Source organism: Hemibagrus wyckioides, linkage group LG15, assembly GCF_019097595.1.
Source record: "Hemibagrus wyckioides isolate EC202008001 linkage group LG15, SWU_Hwy_1.0, whole genome shotgun sequence".
NCBI classification, from domain to species: domain Eukaryota; kingdom Metazoa; phylum Chordata; class Actinopteri; order Siluriformes; family Bagridae; genus Hemibagrus; species Hemibagrus wyckioides.
In genome coordinates, this window is record NC_080724.1 from 10,843,512 (window position 1) to 10,861,805 (window position 18,294).

Here is an 18,294-nt window from a genome sequence, read left to right on the forward strand (position 1 = left end):
CATATCAGTGATTACACACTGAGATTTTTTTGTAAAGAAACTTTAACATTTACAGAAGGCACCTCAAGAGTCAGTGCTTTGGCAGTAAGATTTCCTTCACAAGTGTTTTTAGTTCAGAAAACTTCCACATGTGATGTTGTGATGTGAGGAGATGTTTATTCAACATTTACAGAAAGAGTCTCCAGCATCAGGGCTTTGGAGCAGGAAGGAAAATTTCTGACATGGGGAAGTCTTGGTCAAATGACAAGCTAGTTTCTGGTCTTATTAACTTCTAACGAGAGACAGAAAAACGGTGAGAGGCACAAGCAGGAACAAATTCATTACAAGAAAGGGATAATAAGTGATGACGTGTTGTCGAATAACAAATAAAAAGGTATTCATTGGTAAAATCCTGTGGTATAAGATCGAATAAAACATCTCAGACACTTTTACTGATTAGTTTCCCGCCACCACGGACAATTCCGCTAGTAGACCACCAGAGGTCGCCATTATCCTTCGTATTCTTACCTGTTGTGTCTTGTCTGCTGTTCCGTTTGCTTGTTGGCTCAGTAAACTTCATCTACTTAAGTTTATCCGTGTTTGCGTGTACTGTTTGTGCTGTATTTAGCTTGTTTATTCATGTTCAAGTTCTCCTAGCTTAGCCTAGCGTAGCTCTTCACATTCTCGCTCTGTCTATTTTCCCAGGCTCTGTTTATTTTTCCCACATGTTTTGGCTCACATGCCATGACAATAACAACTACAACTGTTTCATTCCTTGAATATTTACTCAAAGTTTGACGATATTATATATACATATATATTTATAAACTAACACTTAACAAATTTTTAAATTGATTGCTTCTAAAGGATTTAAACAATTTGTAAGCGTGATTTTTTAACAAGTCTTATGTTAACTTTATAAAAAGTTTCTTCAAAAGTGTATAAAAAATATATAACTATATTATATTTCCAGATCAACGGATGATAAAAGATATAAAAAGAAAGGTCATTAATCCCTTCTGAAGCTAAACTCCATGTTCTACCCATTTTTAGCATTTAAATATCAATGTACCAGCTCTTAAAGGTTTTGAGAACGAGAAGATTGATTCAGTTTAGTGTGGTCACTATAAGACTATGCACTGATTCCCATAATTAAGATAAAAGTGCAAAAAAAAAAGCATGGGGTAGTTTAGCAGTTCTTATCACAGTGTAAGATTTATGTTTGATATTGAGCACAGGAAACTGGCTCTGTTTTGGCTGAGGCTGTTGCCGCTCAGGTCCAGCTCTGACAGGCCAGTGGTGTTCAAGCTTAGTGCAGGGGCCAAGAAATCACAAATACTGTCGGTCAGGAAACAGTTAGCCAGCCTGCAGGGGAGAAGAAGAGAGGACGATCGTTATAGGACAGGTATCAGGAGAAAAAAAGATAATAAAAACATAATCTTTTACACGGTATTGTGAATATGAGTGTATGATGGACTTTTGGAGAGATAGAGAAATTCAAAATGAAAGGAAAAAATCAATTAAAACAATTTGAATGGCATTATTTTAAAACTGATTATTCAAAATTTTGAATATTGTGATAGTATGAAATGAAATTGAAATTTTGGCTCGCAAATTAGCAAAATTTTACAGAGATCAAGATGGTGAGTCCCGAATCCCAAAGGATTTCACAGCCATCTGTGGTCAAGAATCCATCAATCAATTGATTTTTGCAGAGAATCCAAAAATCAATCACATTAACACTAGCCAGTCATCATATTCACTATTGTCTCTTGTCTGCTGTTGTAACCATGGAATTTCCCATTTGTCTTCAATTATTTTATCTTATAGCGCTCTCCTCCAAGTCTGGTATCTGCCCTCTCACGCACATGGAGCTTGCGGATGCCCATGATTGGCTAATATTGGTGACAGAATAAAGCCACACCTTCCAATCAAAGAGCCAGTTTTGCTTCCACAATGGCTGTGGCATTATCAGGATTCAGACTCGCAGTTTCCAAACAACAAAGCAAATTTGTTTTTTAATCACACTGCTTTAGTACCTTTTTGTCTGAGAGGGTTCATGAACAATTGATTACTGGTTATAAGATCCCACCAAACATTTGATTGGTGAATGATTTTGTTATAAGGCATTAATCGACTGTACCTCAGGATCTTCAGGGTGTATCGTCCACTTTGTAGCCCAGTGAAGATTGTTATTACTCCCATATCTCCGAGATTGTTATTGTTCAGACTCAGCTCTATCAGACTCGAGTTCTGAAGCATTATGGCAAGCGAGGTACATATTTCTGAGTCAAGATTACATTGGTCCAAACTGTAGGAACAAATTCAGTTATCAATCAGCACCATTTCAATCATCTTTTATCGTTTAATATCGTTCTAATCCACTACAGCAGGGTTAGAACTGATTGCCAAAGACTAGAGATCTTTTTTAGAAGAAAAAATAAAAACGAAATCTAAACTTCTCTGAAGGGAATATACTTAATATGTATCTTGTACCTGATAAAGTGCATATAATTGTACCTTAAATTAGCTTTGCTACAACTTTGGTTTTGTTCTTCTCCATTGCTACATTTCTTTTCTAATTGAGAAAAGCTGAGTGTATAATTTGAAGCTTTACTTTAATAATTTGGCTACTTTTAAATTTCTGGACACTTGAAGTGTTGCATGCTTTCTTCTTGTCTGTTTTAACTCCAGCTATTGATGATCTATATTTAAAGGTACTTTGACGTCCAGTTTGTACAGCTGCAGAGTCGTTTTGCTCACCATAAGGTCTGAAGATTGCAGGTGGACTGTCCGACAGCTGCACACAGCTGCTTCATCGCAGTCTTGCCAGGGAAATTCTTACTCAGATCCAGTTCTCTCAGGCATGTGGGGTTTAATCTCAGAGTTGAAGACAAGCTCAAGAATCCTCGCTCCGTGATTCCACAACATGAGAGCCTGAACACAGAGAACAGACTCTCAAGATCTGGATGTTCTCATGGACAGATACAAAAAGCACCTTAATAAAAGTGTTCATGATATATTAAGAGATTATTATGTAAACCTTAAGTTTTCTAATCTGCACGTTGTCACAATTAGTTCACGAGCCAGTTGTTTTACTCCTGAGTCTTGCAGGTCATTGTCACTCAAGTCGAGGGATTGGAGACACCAGGACTTCGAGCTGGATGAGGATTCAAGTATGTTACGGCTTTTCCAAGTTATATTACATTTCTCCAGCCTGGAAAATAATTTAAAAAAAACATTCAAAAAAGGAAATATTGAAAACTGGAAGACAAGAGAAGGGAATGCCAGGAAAATTGAATACAAGAAAAGGGAAAACAGGAAAAATGAATAAGGGTGTAAGGAATACTGGGGGGAACAGGAATGTGGGAAAAGTTCATATGAAATAAGTTAGTACAGGAAAACGGAATACAGGAAATGAGAATACAGAAAATGAAATTTAAGAATAAGGACTGAATACCAGAAAACTGGGAAAATGAAAAGGTTAGCAGGAAAATGATATATTGGGAAAATGGAATAAGTGAAAAGAAAATACAGGAAAAGCAAATATGAGGAAAGGGATTATGGAAAAGCAGAATTTCCATTAAGGAACAAAGAATAAAGGGAAATGAATAAGAAAAATGGAACAAGGGGAGAGGGAATAAAGGGAAAGCAATTACAAGAAAAATAGAAACACAGGAAAAGGTAAGGTATAAAGGGAGTAAAGGAAAAGAAAATTACAGAACCAGAAAAAAAATGATAAATAGTATTATGATAATAATTATGATGGTATTATGATAAATAGTGTAAAGGGAAGATGAATAAGACAAAGGGAACACAGAATAGGGGAAATGGAACATGGGAAACCAAATACTGGAAAATCGAAAACAAGAATAGAAGAAAATAGAAATTCAGAAAAAGGGAATACAAGGACATGCAAATGAAGGACAAGGAATTATGATCAAATGGATATGGGAATATAGTGAAAAATAAATATAGGAAAAGAAAATACAAGGAAATGGAATAGAATAGGGAATACTGAAAATAGGGAATCTATGAAAAGGGAATAAAAGAAAAAGGAACAGAGGAAGGGAATATATCTGGCAAAATACATGGATCTAGCTCTTGGCAGCTCATTTATTCCAGAAGGCCAGCAGACGTTCAGTATCTAAACTTCACAATAAACTGGGAATTAATGTCTTGAACCAAACTGGAGGATACATTGTTCATATTTTTGGCCCTAGGTTCAGAGCGTGACTACTGGCAGGGCAAAAAGAATATAATCTTTTTAAAATCTTGACTGTCTCTTTGCCACAGAGAGGAAACAGTGAAATTCAGCATGTTGTGGAGTGGATTTTTGTGGATTGTCTGGAGTGTTTCCAAGGATATCTGCAACTGGGCATAATTCTATTCACCAGTACTCGATCAGACTGAAGAAAAGAAACAGATGATTCATACCAACTTGCCAACATCTGAATGTCTTACCTCAGGGACTGAAGTTTACAATTTTCATTGCTCAGTAATTCAGGAAAGACTTCTGCTCCCAGGTCCCCTATGAAGTTGTCACTCAGATCCAAATGTTTAAGGTGAATCGGTGTGGAACTTACAACCGAGGCCAGAAAAACACACCATTCCTTTGTGATGTTACAATGCACAAGCCTGTAAGAAATATATCACGACTAGTATGAGAATATATACATTGAGGTGTTGGAATTACTCCAAAAAATAAAGGAGCTGAAAGGACATTTTCTTGCATCACCTCAGTGTTTCGATCCTGCTCTTGGGCAGTACAGTCATGAGATCATTAAGAACTTCACTTCCTATAAGATTGTAGCTCAGGTCCAGCTCTCTCAGGTGGCCAGGATTTGACTGCAGAGCAGATAGTAGATGAACACATCCAATTCTTTTGAAACTGCAAAATGCCAGTCTAGAATAGGAGACAAATATTCAGTAATGTATTTGTATACTCTAGTCAAGCTCAAAGAAATAGAATGTCATGCTTGTTATACACACCACATTAAACTTTTAGAAGTTTTGGGACCAGACTACCCACAATTGGGTTGTTTTGGGAAGGGGAATCATCATACCAAGTGTTAGTTCCCATGAACAGATAATCAGGTTGAGTATATTTACAGCTAGAATCAATGGAACAAGTGGATGGAAGGGGAAACCTCTAGAGGGTGAGAAGTACATAATGTAGGCTCTTACTTCAGCACCTCCAGTCGACAATTTGGACTCTGCAATCCTCTGGACAGTTGCAACACTCCTTTGTCCTGTAGGGAATTCCCACTTAAATCTAGCTCTCTTATAGCACAAGACTTTGAAACAAGAACACTGGCCAGTGATTGACAGATGCCCTTTGTAAGGTTGCATGAAGACAATCTGAAAAGCAAAATTACTGAAGCTCAAACCACCATTATATCAGCCAATATGTTGCCTCTGATCTCAGATATATATAGTGCAATGTAATGTAAACATAAGCATACTAACATGACAGTCCTGGATGCCTTGGCTACAGGTTTCAACCCCTTGTATCCCGCATTTGACTTGATGTATTTTCTTAGGTCAAACACCTCCAGCTTCTCAATGGTCAGCAACACAAAGACCAAAGCAGACCACTGTGCTGGCGAGAGCATTTCTGCCGAGAGGCTCTTTGTGTGTAGGTAGGTTTGAATTTCCTCAACTAAAGAATGATCGTTCAACTCTTGCAGACAGTGGAACAAGTTAATAGTGCTTTCAGGCCTAATGTTCCCCCCAAGCATGAGCTTTATGTAGGTCACAGTTTCCTGGCGGGTGTGATCGGCGCTCACTTTATTCAGCAGTAAATTGCGCAACAGATTCTGATTGGATTCCAGAGACAAACCGAGGAGGAACCGGAGGAAAAGATCCAAGTGTCCTTGCCTTGAACGCAAAGCCAAGTCCACCGCACTCTTGTGCAAATCGAAAATGGTTGAATCAAGGCAAAGTTTCTGAAGGTTATTATCCTGAACCTGGTCAGGTTCAGTGGTGCCAGTCCAGCATAAGTAGACAAATAAAGCTGCAAGATATTCCTGGAAGCTCAAATGCACAAAGCTATAGACCTTTCTCTGGTATAGTGCAAACTCTTCTCTGAAGATCTGTGTGCAAACTCCGGAATAGACAGATGCCTCTTTGACATCAATGCCACATTCCTGCAAATCTTCTTCATAGAAAATCAAGTCACGCTTATGGAGTTGCTGGAATGCTAGCTTTCCAAACGAAAGAAGGTTTTCTCTGGTCAAGCAAGGCTGCAGGTCTTTTCCTTTTCTATATTTTTCATTTGTCTGTACTGTCTGAAAGATCAAAAAATGGGTGTACATTTCAGTTAAAGATTTGGGCATGTGATGATGGTCTGCCTCACTCATTTGCCTCTCGAGCACCATGGCAGAGATCCAGCAGAAGACAGGAATATGGCACATGATATGAAGGCTTCTGGAGGACTTTACATGATGGATTATTTTGTCTGCCAAACTTTGGTCAGTAATTCTCTTGCGGAAGTACTCCTCTTTCTGGGGGTCATTGAATCCTCTTACCTCCGTTACCTGGTCAATGTAGTTAGCGGGTAGCTGGTTAGCGGCTGCCGGTCGGGAAGTGATCCAGAGCAGAGAGCCAGGAAGCAGGGTCCCTGCTATAAGGTTCATCAAAAGAACCTCCAGCGATGTTGGTTTGGTTATATCCGAACATCTTTCGTAGCTTTTAAAGTCTAGAGGAAGCCGACATTCGTCCAGACCATCAAAGATGAAAATCACCTTGTAGTTTTCGAGTTCTAAGAGCGGGAAACTCTTTATTTCTCTGAAAAAGCAGTGAAGAAGACCCTCCATGGTGTGCTTTTCCTTTTTCATGAGATTTAACTCCCGAAAAGGCAACGGAAACAAGAAATGTACATCTTGGTTGGCTTTTCCTTCAGCCCAGTCCAGGACAAACTTCTGGACAGAGACAGTTTTTCCGATGCCAGCTACACCGTTGGTCAGGACGGTCCTGATGTATTTGTCTTGCCCCGGTAATGGTTTAAAGATCTCGTTGCATTTGATTGGTGTTTCTTGTGCTGTGGGAACTCTGTTCAATGACTCAATCTGTCTCACTTCATGTTCATCGTTAAGGGTTCCACATCCGCCCTCTGTGATGTAGAGCTCAGTGTAAATCTTGTTGAGAAGGGCCGGGCTTCCTTGCTTAGCAATTCCTTCAAACACTTGCTCGCTCTTTCGCTTCAGGTTGGATTTGAGTTTTTTCTGAAGCGTATGCACACATTCAACTAAATTTGGAAAAAACATTCATTATACAACATGTAGGCTGTAGTTTACTTTATACTGACATCATTTTAATAATGGAAGAGTGTCTGGCTTACATTTCATCAACTTTTCAACCAGGTCTTGTTCTTTCATGTCTCTTAAAATGTGCAGGGCAATCTTCAGAGCTGCTTCTCTGGCATCATTGCTGTCCTGGTCTTCCTCTGAACTTTCCACAGTCGCACAGCAATCTGGTCTGAGAATCCGGCTGATTTTCTTCATCTCCCGTTCCATCAAGCTCATGAACTTCTCCTCAAAGCACTAATTTGAACAATTGATTCCATTAGCCAGGAATGATATAAGAAGGAAAACCTTTGTGTAGTAAAAAGCATGCATACATAAAACTTTGGTGTGTCATTCAATTGTTTTGCATAATCCCTCCTTTAAACAATGTGTGATTGTCAACATTTACTTGATAGCTTTACCCTTAATGTGGCAGAAAGATACAACTGTTCACGCTGGTCAGACTGTCTTTCATCAACAAAAAACTCCGACTCTTTGAAGGAGGCTGGTGGATCCATGGAAAGTTCACTCTTCATGGACAGACAGCTGGGAGCAGATGAGCTTTCCTGCATTCTGCGGAGAACAGACAAGTGTAAATAACCTTAAAATCTACCACTAGAAGGAAAGGAACATATCCATCTATCTTTCAAATATGTATGGTACTGTACATTTGTTCAGCAGGTGCACTGTCTTTAAATCTGAACGGTGGATCCATTGACTGGTGACTCCTTATAGACAGACAACTTGGGGGACACAAGCTCTGTGTCTCTAGAGAGGCCCTTAAAAAATAAAACAGAAGTGATTTGATTTCCAGTTGATTATGTAATTGATGCAATTGACGGATCATTGTTATGAAGTGACATTTATCCAGTTCATGAACAAAGAAGGGAAGCAATGAGTGAGGTTCACAGCCAGAAACATTACATTTTTGTTCCCCCACCAAAGTACTAAAATGCATTCCTAGTACGTAAACAAGTATTGCAAGACAACTGAAGAGGGCTGTGTATCCCATTTCCACTGGGAACGACAGCAACTTATTCTACCTTCCTAGCTTGCTCTCAATGTAATTCCCAAAGATCAACCTGATTTTTTCCCATTCATGGCATTTGGCAGACAAATTTATCCGGAACAACTAACATTTATGTTAATTTTATACAAGAGAGCAGTCGAGGTTTATGGGCCTTACTCAATGGCCCAGCAGTGGAAGCCAAACAATGATGGGATTTGAACTCATGACCTACAGATCAGTAGTCCAACGTCTTTTACAACCCAGCATGGCTTTTGTAAACGTATTTCTAAAATGTGAACCTATACAGTATATGTCTACATGGCAATAGCTACAATAAACTTTTGACCTGGTGAAGAAAACAAACAGGACACAATGAGTTGACACAAAATATAGAGATCAAAAGTAGAGCGGATTAGGTAAAGAATCAGGTGAATATACCATTGCTGAGGTGTGTCATCTGCTTGCTTTAGTGTAATCGGGAGCTCCATGGACCAGTTACTCTTCATGGACAAGCAACTGGGAACTGGTGAGCTTGATCTCTTCTGCTGTATGACAGTATCACCACTGGATGGCGGAAAAAATAATGACAAATGAATTGAAGTTTTGTTCTTTTTTAAACGTTCATTGATTTAGTAAAACAATGTCTTGTTTTGCCACTTGGCTCAAGTACTCATGAACATTAGAATGATTCTCAAATTGCATCACAGCCCTAGACCACATAACTGAAAACATTCGGTTAAAACCTGACAAGTATTTTAATCAAATATGACTTCTGGATATGTTCTGAATAAATTCAATTGACATTTTATTTCACTGCAAAACCATATAATTTCCTCACTACTGAAACCGATGTCCATTTCGGTTAATACACGGTCCCTCAGGATATCAGGATTATTAGTTTGCTTCATGTTTTCTTTAAACATCTGGCACCTCGGTAAGTATTTAATATTAACGCTATTTGGACATGAATGTAATGTTTTGGACCCAATCTGGGATTTGAGGTTATTTTATATCACTCTTCACTCAGAGGCCATTTACATATCATCTGAAGTGACTGGATATGTGTAATTTTAGTTCTGCAGCCAGGAACACATCATGCTTAAGTATAACTGAGAGGAATGTTATTGCTTCCAGACTGTTGTCTTTGGATCACAACAGTGTGGTTTTTCAGCATTTATGCTGTTTATTAATACCAAATGATAGACAGAGTCAGTTTTTGGTCAGATGAGTTGAGATCGGAAAGGAATTTCTGACAAATGTCTGACATTGTCAGAATGTGAATGAAGTACCGAAACACACAGTCTCTTACCTTTCCTCACCAAGAACTTTTTCAGGCTTTGCAGATGAACTTCCTTCATCTTTGCAGGCCTCTCTCACTTCAAGGGCATCGTCACATTCCTGATCTTCAGTGGGGTCACAGAGAATGCTGTCCATTCTCCCTCACACACCTGAATCACCTGTATGGATAAAATACAGTCCCACTGGGGACTGCCGTTTGAAAAAATGGGATTGGTGACTTAGTGGGTAAGATTCTGTGTTAGTAAGTGAAAGGTTGTGGGTTGAAACCCCTTAACAGTTGAAAACATCTAAAATGAATATGTAAATAATAAAAGTCTTGGGATAACTTTAGGATCTGAAGAATCGACACAGCAGTATCGATTCGTTTGTTTAGGTTTGAGGCCAGTTTTATTTTACATGTATTATGATAATTATGATAAAGATGATGATGATTATTATTATTTCTTAACCACTTGGTTTTCTCAGTAAACGGTGTGACCTCCGTTTACAGAGTAGACGTAAATTCTAAAAGCCGATTCCTTCCTGTTTGTGAATCGATTCACTCCGTTTAATCAAAACAGTCGTCAAAAAACGACAGATCGCGTGTCCTTCACCTCGAGTGGTTTCTGAAACCAACTTTATTCCTTTCTCATCACATATGTACAAACAAACTACAAATAAATGTAATTACACTACGGAAAAAAAGAAGAACCATCTGTTCCTGCTTGTGAATCGATTCACTTGATTCATTTAACAGACGGGTTTAGGAATACATCAATAACTCAGTTTCCAAAACCAACTTAGTTCATTTACACATCTTTACAAACGCCACACGATTCAATATTTCAAGTGTATTAATGTAAAGACAGTAACACAAACATATTTTGAATATTTTATCGAAATGTATATCAACGCTGAGGCGGAAAAATCAGCTCGTGCACACCAGAATACTAACGCTTGTTAGCATGTTTAGCTTAATAATGTGTTTTTTTAAAGGCATAATCATGTGATTAAAGGACCGCTGGAGGTTACTTACTTGTCAGATTCTTCACTAGATGTCAGTTTTAGTGATGTGTTTCTGATTTAAGTTTCGGTTTCTGTTCTTGTCCCTTTAAGGGAATTAGCTCCTCCTATGCCAAGCTAATGCTTCATTAGCAGTACTGAAGTAACTCTGACAATCCCCATAACCAAACAAATTCACTTCCAATATCGATTACCAAAGTAACTCTTTATAAACTCAGTTTTATATTAATATGTTAATTCTTATATATTATTGTTTCTTGGTAACAGCTGTTATTTATATTAGTTCTTAATGTCTTAAATTAGATATCTGGATGTTGTGTTGTGTTGGTTGTTTACTCACAAGTATTTTGGCCTGGCAGTGTTGGACTCTTATTTATTATAGTATATTATATTGATACTTTATAGAATTATTATTGTTTAATTTATACTACACACTGATCAGGCATTACAGTATGACCACCTGCCTAATATAGTGTCGGTTCCCCTTTTGCAGCCAAAACAGCCCTGACCCCTTGGGGCATGAACTCCACTAGATCCTGTAAGTCCTCTAAGTTGTGAGGTGGGGCCTCCATGGATCGGGCTTGTTGTCCAGCACATCCCACTAATGCTTGATCTGGGGAATTTGGGGAATGTGATTCATCAGACCAGGCCAACTTCTTCCTTTGCTCCGTGGTCCAGTTCTGATGCTCACATGCCCATTGTTGGTGCTTTCAGTGGTGCACAGGGGTCAGCATGGGCACCCTGACTGGTCTGCAGCTATGCAGCCCTATGCACAACAAATTGCAATGCATTGTGTATACTGACACCTTTCTATCAGAACCAGCATTAACTTCTTCAGCAATTTGAGCAACAGTAGCTCGTCTGTTGGATCGGATCACACGGGCCAGTCTTTGCTCCCCACGTGAATCAATGAGACTTGGCCGCCCAGGACCCTGTCGCCGGTTCACCACTGTTCCTTCATTGGACCACTTTTGTTAGATACTGACCACTGCAGACCAGGAACATCCCACAAGAGCTGTAGTTTTGGAGATGCCCTGATCCAGTCACCTAGCCATCACAGTTTGGCCCTTGTGAAAATCCTTACACTTCCATTTTTCCTGCTTCTAACACTTTGAGGACAAAATATTCACATGCTGCCTTATATATCCCACCCACTAACAGGTGCCATGATGAGGAGATCATCGGTCTTATTCACTTCACCTCTCACTGCTCATAATGTTTTGCCTGATCGGTATATATATATATTATCAGTACCATATTATTCTAATGTTTTTTTTTTTAAATTTAAATACAGAATGTTAATGATCTCTATGAAAAATAATTTCAATTATTATTATTTAAACCTAGTTTTGGTGCAAAAATCTGAGAGATTTTCTTTGACACATATAACTTCTTTCCCCCAGATTGTCTTTAAATTCAAGCCCCCAGTACTCTTCTCTATTAAAACTATCATGTAAAGGCTCCAGCTGTGTCCGAACAGAACGGCTCTTTATTCATGAAACTGAAATACGAAATAAAAGATTGGAATCAACACCCCATTTAAATACAAAAAAATAATAATAATATTAATATTATAATAGTAATAACCAAACCAAAATAAAAATCAACATCATATTCATTTTGCATATCAAAGATCCATTCAGTAATAATTACAATCTGACCACTTCATAAACCCGCTCGAGCAGATCTGTACACAAACTCTGATTTAGAAACTAGTAACGTTAACGATATTACAAAGATCTCAGCTTGAAAAATAATTCAAATGAATAACATCTTAGCAATTAGCATCATAAAATTAGATATTTATATATCTCCACATAAAAATACAAAATAATGTTAATGACATATATGAAAAATTATTCCAAGTATTTTTTCGACACTATTAAAGTGAAATAAAAAAAGAAAAAAGAAAGGATAAAACAAGATGAAATGAAATAGAAATGCATGAAAAAGTCTCCTTTTGTTTTGTTTTTTTTTCTTAGCAAAACGCTATCCAAAATAAACTACAATCATTTACATCATTACAAAGAGATCTGGGTTGTTGTTGTTGTTGTTGTTTTTTTTTTTTGCTTTTGTTTTTTTTTAAAAATAGTCGCAATGAAAAAAAGGGGTTCGTCTTTTTTTTCCGACCGTAAAAAAATGACAACCGTGAATCGGAACTCTGCAAAATAGGCAATGACAAAAATAAATCTGCGTTTAAAAAGGTATACACTGTAATTCTCACTATTCTTTTATACAAACGTTAGAAACGGTATTGCACGACACGACACAGATCCGAGGTTAGTCAGCCTTTCAAAGTGTGTTCAAGTTTCTGCACGTCAGTGAGGGGGACAGACGGAGAGGCTCAAGTGTTTTCCATGAAAATTAATAATAAGAAGAATAAGAATAATAATTAGATTTAAAAAAAAAAAAAAAAAAACCTTCAAAATATATAATAAAAGTAACTCAATATATTAGGTTTAAATCACATTAAAATGTTCAAAAGCAACTATATATTAATGAATCTAGGACTGTACACATCATTGCATGGGTGGTTTGATTGAACGTGTTGGTTTTTTCTTTTCTTTTCATATATTTCCACCTGATGAATCATAAATAATTGGGGGGGGGTGAAGAAGAAGAAGTGAAATAGAAAAATACAATCCAATCTACAAAAATAGAAATAAATACGACTTCGTACAAAAGACGAGGAAAAACAACAAAATAAAAAAATTAAAAACGGGGGTAAAACGAGGGAGAGAGAAAGAGAGAGAGAGAGAGAGAGAGAGAGAGAGAGATTGTGTGAGAGAGGGAATGAGGAAAAAGGGAGACAGAGAGACAGAGAGAGAGACAGAGAGAGAGAGAGACTGAGAAAGAAAGAAAGAAAGAAAGAAAGAAAGAAAGAAAGAAAGAAAGAAATTGTGTGTGAGAGAGAGAGAGAGAGAGAGAGAGAGAAATTGTGTATGAGAGAGAAAGAGAGTGAGAGAAACTGTGTATGAGAGCAAGAAAGAGAGTGAGAGAAATTGTGTATGAGAGAGAGAAAAAGAGAGAGAGAGAAAGAGAGAAAAAGAGAGAGAGAGAGAGAGAGAGAGAGAGAGAGAGAGAGAGAGAGAGAGAGAAAGAGGACACAGTACTGAGCACAAACTCCAGCTACAGCAGAGTGTTAAAGGGATTTACTTGACACTATTAGAACGTTCCTTCATCGAATTCGGGACACACGTCTGTTTTTTTTTTCCCTTCTCTCTCTTTAACCATCGTTCACGTCCCATAATATATATATATACGACTCGATCGCACGTTATTGTGTCCACCAAATTTCAAATAAGTTAGCACGAATAAACGTTATTAAATAATCTGGTATAGTTAATAAAAAAAAAGGTAGTTTTACAAAGACGCAAAATAAAAGTGAATCATTTTTTTCTCCTTTTAGGTGTGTGTGTGTGTGTGTGTTGGAGTTTACAGTAGACTTCAATATCGATCCGATAACACTGATGTGCTACGGACGTAGAGTACAGTAGTGCACGTGATTGTGTGACAACGGACGTGAATAAATACTTAGTAATAAATAATTTTTTTTTTTTTAAAAACGCAAAAAGATGCAAATCAAGGTCACTGAGCACACAAAGGGCACTGAACATATCACCAACGCCACAAGCACAGCGAGACAGCGAGAAAGAAGGCTAGCTAGCTTAAGCTAGGTACGCAGAGAGCGACTACAGTGAGTACAGTACCGAAACGTGGCGTAGCGCGCCGGCCGGCGTCCACACAGATTGTCCCTAACACTGTCTACAAAGTTGCACTTCATTACAGAGACCAGACGACGAAAATCTGCGCAGAAAACTACAAACAAAAGTTATCGGGTTGCATTTTTAAATTTAAAAACTTTTTTAAAAAAGTCCTTCTTTTAGGTCCATGTGCGCCTGAATTAACTCCAATCGACGTCTCCGCTTAGTTAATTGTCAACGTTTCTATCCGTGTGGAAAGAAATAGAAGAAGAAGACGAGAAGGACATCCATTACGAAAGACAAATATTGGTTCCGCACGGTCTGGTAACTACACAGCTAAAGCTACGACTGACGTTCACTTAGCGCTATGTTTAATGACCTGCCAGAATGTCATCGGTTTTGCGAAACGATCTCTCCTCGTTTCTTGATAGTCGTGTCTTCACACAGTGTGGTCTCACTGGATGAAGGAGGTTTGCGTGTTCCTCGTATCGGCGCTGAGAAAATTTCTTGGTTGTTGGTTTTTTAGCATGATGCAGAGGTGTCAACGTTGCTAACGAGAAAATCCTAGCACGAATAAATATATTCAAATATATTAAAATATTGTTTTATTTTTGAAACAAAAATACAAGATAAGCGCTAGTCATTAATGGAAATCATAGTTCTTAGGCATCTAGCGAGGGGATAGAATTCGGAACAACAATGCTACGGCTAAAGTGTAAAATATTGGCACCTCTGCATAATGCTTTACAAATGTAACATTCAAAATATGCGGAACAAAGCGTAGCATAAAGTCAGCTACGATGTCTGTCCTTCAGGCGATGAAGCAAGCTGGCTGGGCTAATTAGCCTTTTGAATTAGCCTTGCTATTGAACAACTATTGTAGCAGTTAGTTCACGTTTCTAGTGATTCTTTTTTATGACTCAACTCCGAGTCAACTGAGTCGAGTTTACTGCTCCAGTGAACGACAAAGTTTTATCAACAGTGTTAACATGAATTTTGAAGCATAAAAAACCCTAACATTTTGGACACATTAGCTCACCTGTGTGATAAAAAAAAAAAAAAACACAGGCTAGCTAATAAATATGCTAGCTATAACGTATCTTTCTAGCGATTCTTCATTTCGACTCAGTATTCAGTGAGTCAAGTTTTCTGTTCCAACGAACAAGTTATTCTGGATGATTTTCACGTTAGCATGAATGCTAAAAACCCTAGCAGCCTGGATACATCAAAAAAAGATCAGGTAGCTGCTTGAAGATAACATTTTTCTAAAGAGTCTTCTTTTTGAGTCAATATTCAAATGAGTATTCAGTGAATTCTGGTAGCTAGCAACAGCTGACCTGCGTGAGCAACAGGCACGCCGAGAGTAGCGATGATGTAACGTTCCGCTACTTACATTATTTCTAAACTAAAAATCGACGTGAATACACACACCACTCACACACACACACACACCACACACAAGACGGACGAGAGCACTGGACGGCACACCGATTCTTCACTAAACGATACACTAAATGGCGCTAACCGAAGAGCTAATGACGCTATTTGTGTAAACAAATTACTATATCGAAGCATGCAAAGGTGTTTGGTATGCGTTTTTCGACGCAATATTCCTCACCGTTAGTGATAGTATTTTGTACTTGAGAGCCTAATATCTTTTTAAATCTCTCATGCTACGTATTGTAAGTGATCGTTTAAATGAATCTCGTGTGTCTTTGTGTCTTTTATCTAAACCTAACGCATGCAAACGATGCAAAGACACATAAACGGGTTCCATTCCTCCACGCTCGCGTGAGAGCACGCGCTGCATTTCGATTGTAATCGGTAACGATTTCAGCTAAAGATGCCGTTAGATATCGCAATAATACGTCTAGTTATTCGTTATAGCAGCAAAGCGTTTTATATACCTAGCTCGCGGTTCAATTACGACACAACCGCAGGCGTGAGGTATTAGTCATTTTTCAGATCAAGAATAGAGAATAACTAAAAGGGACAGGCTTTAATAGAAGCTAGTTTTCATTTAGCGTAAATGCAGTCGATCAGCCAAGACGTGTTTGGTGTCGAATGAAGACCAGTGTAAAAGAAAGTCACACATTATCACACCAAAGCGCTACTGAATGATGAGATCTGATTGTTCAGAAGGTTTCCTCCCCTTATCTTTTAGCCTTATGTTTTTGTTTACAGCTGCTCAAACGTAAGTCTTAACATGAACAAATGCCTACGCTGTACGACATTATACGTAACTGGACATTGTGTAGAGGTCGTGAATGAAATAAAACACGTCAGGACATAACGTCATTGTTTGCTAGGGGACGCTAATGCATCACACCATGGTCATGATTCTTTTCCTAGAGCGGTGTGTCCTGTTGTGTTTTATTTCATACATAATGTCCAGCTATGTTTATGCTCTGAAAGGTTAAGAAGCAGAGCCAAAGGGGAGATGAATGACGATGAAAAAAAAAAAACAACAAGATGGTAGACTGCATGATAATAATAATAATCCGACTATGGGAAATATTTAAGGAAAAGATTTTGGATTATTAATTGACTAGGCTTTTGGTCTTGGCTGATTGACTACATTTAAAATTCTGGGAATTAGATTTGTTTGGGGTTTTTTTTCCCCCGGGACCATTCCAGAATTGACAAAATAAAGGTGAGAATATTTTTCTTTCGCTACCTTTGGTAAAGACCCTCTGCAGGCTTCTATTTCAGCAGAGGAGCTTACAGATATCTACGCTCCTAGTTCTTTACGATTTCCCCGCTTTACCGTGGGGCTCCCCAGAATTACATCATCAAGTGTTTATCCAGAGACGATTGCGCACTTTGCCCGTGGCGGGGTTTTTTTTTTTGTTTTTTTTTAGCAGCAGACAGACAGACGGACGACTGCCCTCTCATGCGAAAGACATTCTCATATCTACTTGTTAAATCTGACATATAAAAATAATTCGGAAAAAAAAAGAAAGAATCTTTTCTGTTAATCTCCTTTAAAAAAAAACAACTAAACAAAACACCAAAGTACCACAAAAGCCTGAGATGTAGGGACTGAGGGTAGGGTAGAGGAGAAAAGTGTGTGATTTGGTGAAACAAATGAGGCATGTAGTGTTTCTGGCTGCTACAAAAGATAAAGATAAATATATCCATAGATCTCTATATACTGTATACTGTTAGGTGCTCTATACTGATAGCTTGGGCTTGGGCTTGAAGACGTCGCTTGCTTCTTTGACGTTTGTTAGTTCCAGCGGAAGTGAATCTGCCGTGGCCGGTCAGCTCCCTCTTTGACCAGCGGCTTATGGAACTCTCGTCCGGCGCGCGAGTGGATGTTCGCCCAGCAGAACTCGCAGTAGTACTGCAGACACGTGACGTTGGCGCAGAAGAAGGGCGCGAACTTGCCTCCGCAGCGAGCGCCCTGACACTCGTCACACAGCTGATCGTCCAAAACGTACGGCTTCACCTCCACCTGCAAGAGAAACAAGATCAACTGCTTTACTACAGACATGGAACATGACATCACAGGAATAACACACTTCAGGGTGAGGGGGGTGTGGTTAAAGCAAAGTGGAATTATTTTTATTAAGTAATGTATTATTTTCCAGGAGAGTGTACCATGCCAATTTACCAACAATGACAAAATTGAAATAATTCATGTTTTCCCTTTTATAGCTACATTTAATGTTGTGCAAGTTCATAAGTTCATGTTATTGCTTACGTTATAAACAGTGTTTCCATCACCAACCTCTGTTTTTCTTTTCTTTGTGAAATGAATAAATATTTGTTTATGCAGTTTGATATGTTATGCACAGAGAAATGTTCCAAACTGTCACTTACAATGCACTGACACTGGAGTCACCTATACTGAAATTTTGTCATACACAATGTTTGTTAAATCGTAGTTGAGTCATGGCCGTTATGTTATAGGATATGAATGACCAATCAGAACGGAGAATCCGTGCTGTAAACTGTAATGATGCTGTCTGGTTAAAAGATATGGCAATGAGTAGGGAAATAGCTGCAGGTT

At 38.3% G+C, this 18,294-nt stretch overlaps 2 protein-coding genes across 6 annotated transcripts in view; both read right to left on the bottom strand.

The window, feature by feature from the left end:
* Positions 1-848: 848 nt before the first annotated feature.
* LOC131366204 (NLR family CARD domain-containing protein 3-like) lies at positions 849-11,377 on the bottom strand. 2 transcript variants are annotated; one of them, XM_058410449.1, is made up of 14 exons: positions 10,589-11,377; positions 9,584-9,762; positions 8,713-8,838; positions 7,934-8,044; positions 7,688-7,838; positions 7,322-7,523; positions 5,449-7,228; positions 5,167-5,340; positions 4,718-4,885; positions 4,444-4,617; positions 3,023-3,196; positions 2,743-2,916; positions 2,123-2,290; positions 849-1,344 (listed from the first exon to the last, which is right to left on the bottom strand). In XM_058410449.1, exons 2-14 carry the CDS (start codon positions 9,706-9,708, stop codon positions 1,182-1,184), a joined length of 3,690 nt encoding a protein of 1,229 aa, XP_058266432.1. In that variant the 5' UTR covers positions 9,709-9,762; positions 10,589-11,377; the 3' UTR covers positions 849-1,181. The 2 variants fall into 2 exon arrangements, with proteins under 2 accessions (XP_058266432.1, XP_058266431.1); XM_058410448.1 differs by having other exon boundaries at positions 9,584-9,731; positions 10,589-10,692.
* Positions 11,378-12,042: 665 nt separating this feature from the next.
* Positions 12,043-18,294, bottom strand: part of cpeb2 (cytoplasmic polyadenylation element binding protein 2) — a 29,392-nt gene continuing 23,140 nt past the window's right edge. For all 4 annotated transcript variants that reach the window (XM_058410453.1, XM_058410452.1, XM_058410451.1 and 1 more), the window contains one exon: positions 12,043-17,736. In XM_058410453.1, coding sequence (XP_058266436.1) covers positions 17,509-17,736 — 228 coding nt within the window. In that variant the 3' untranslated portion in view covers positions 12,043-17,508. The remainder of the gene's footprint in view (positions 17,737-18,294) is intronic.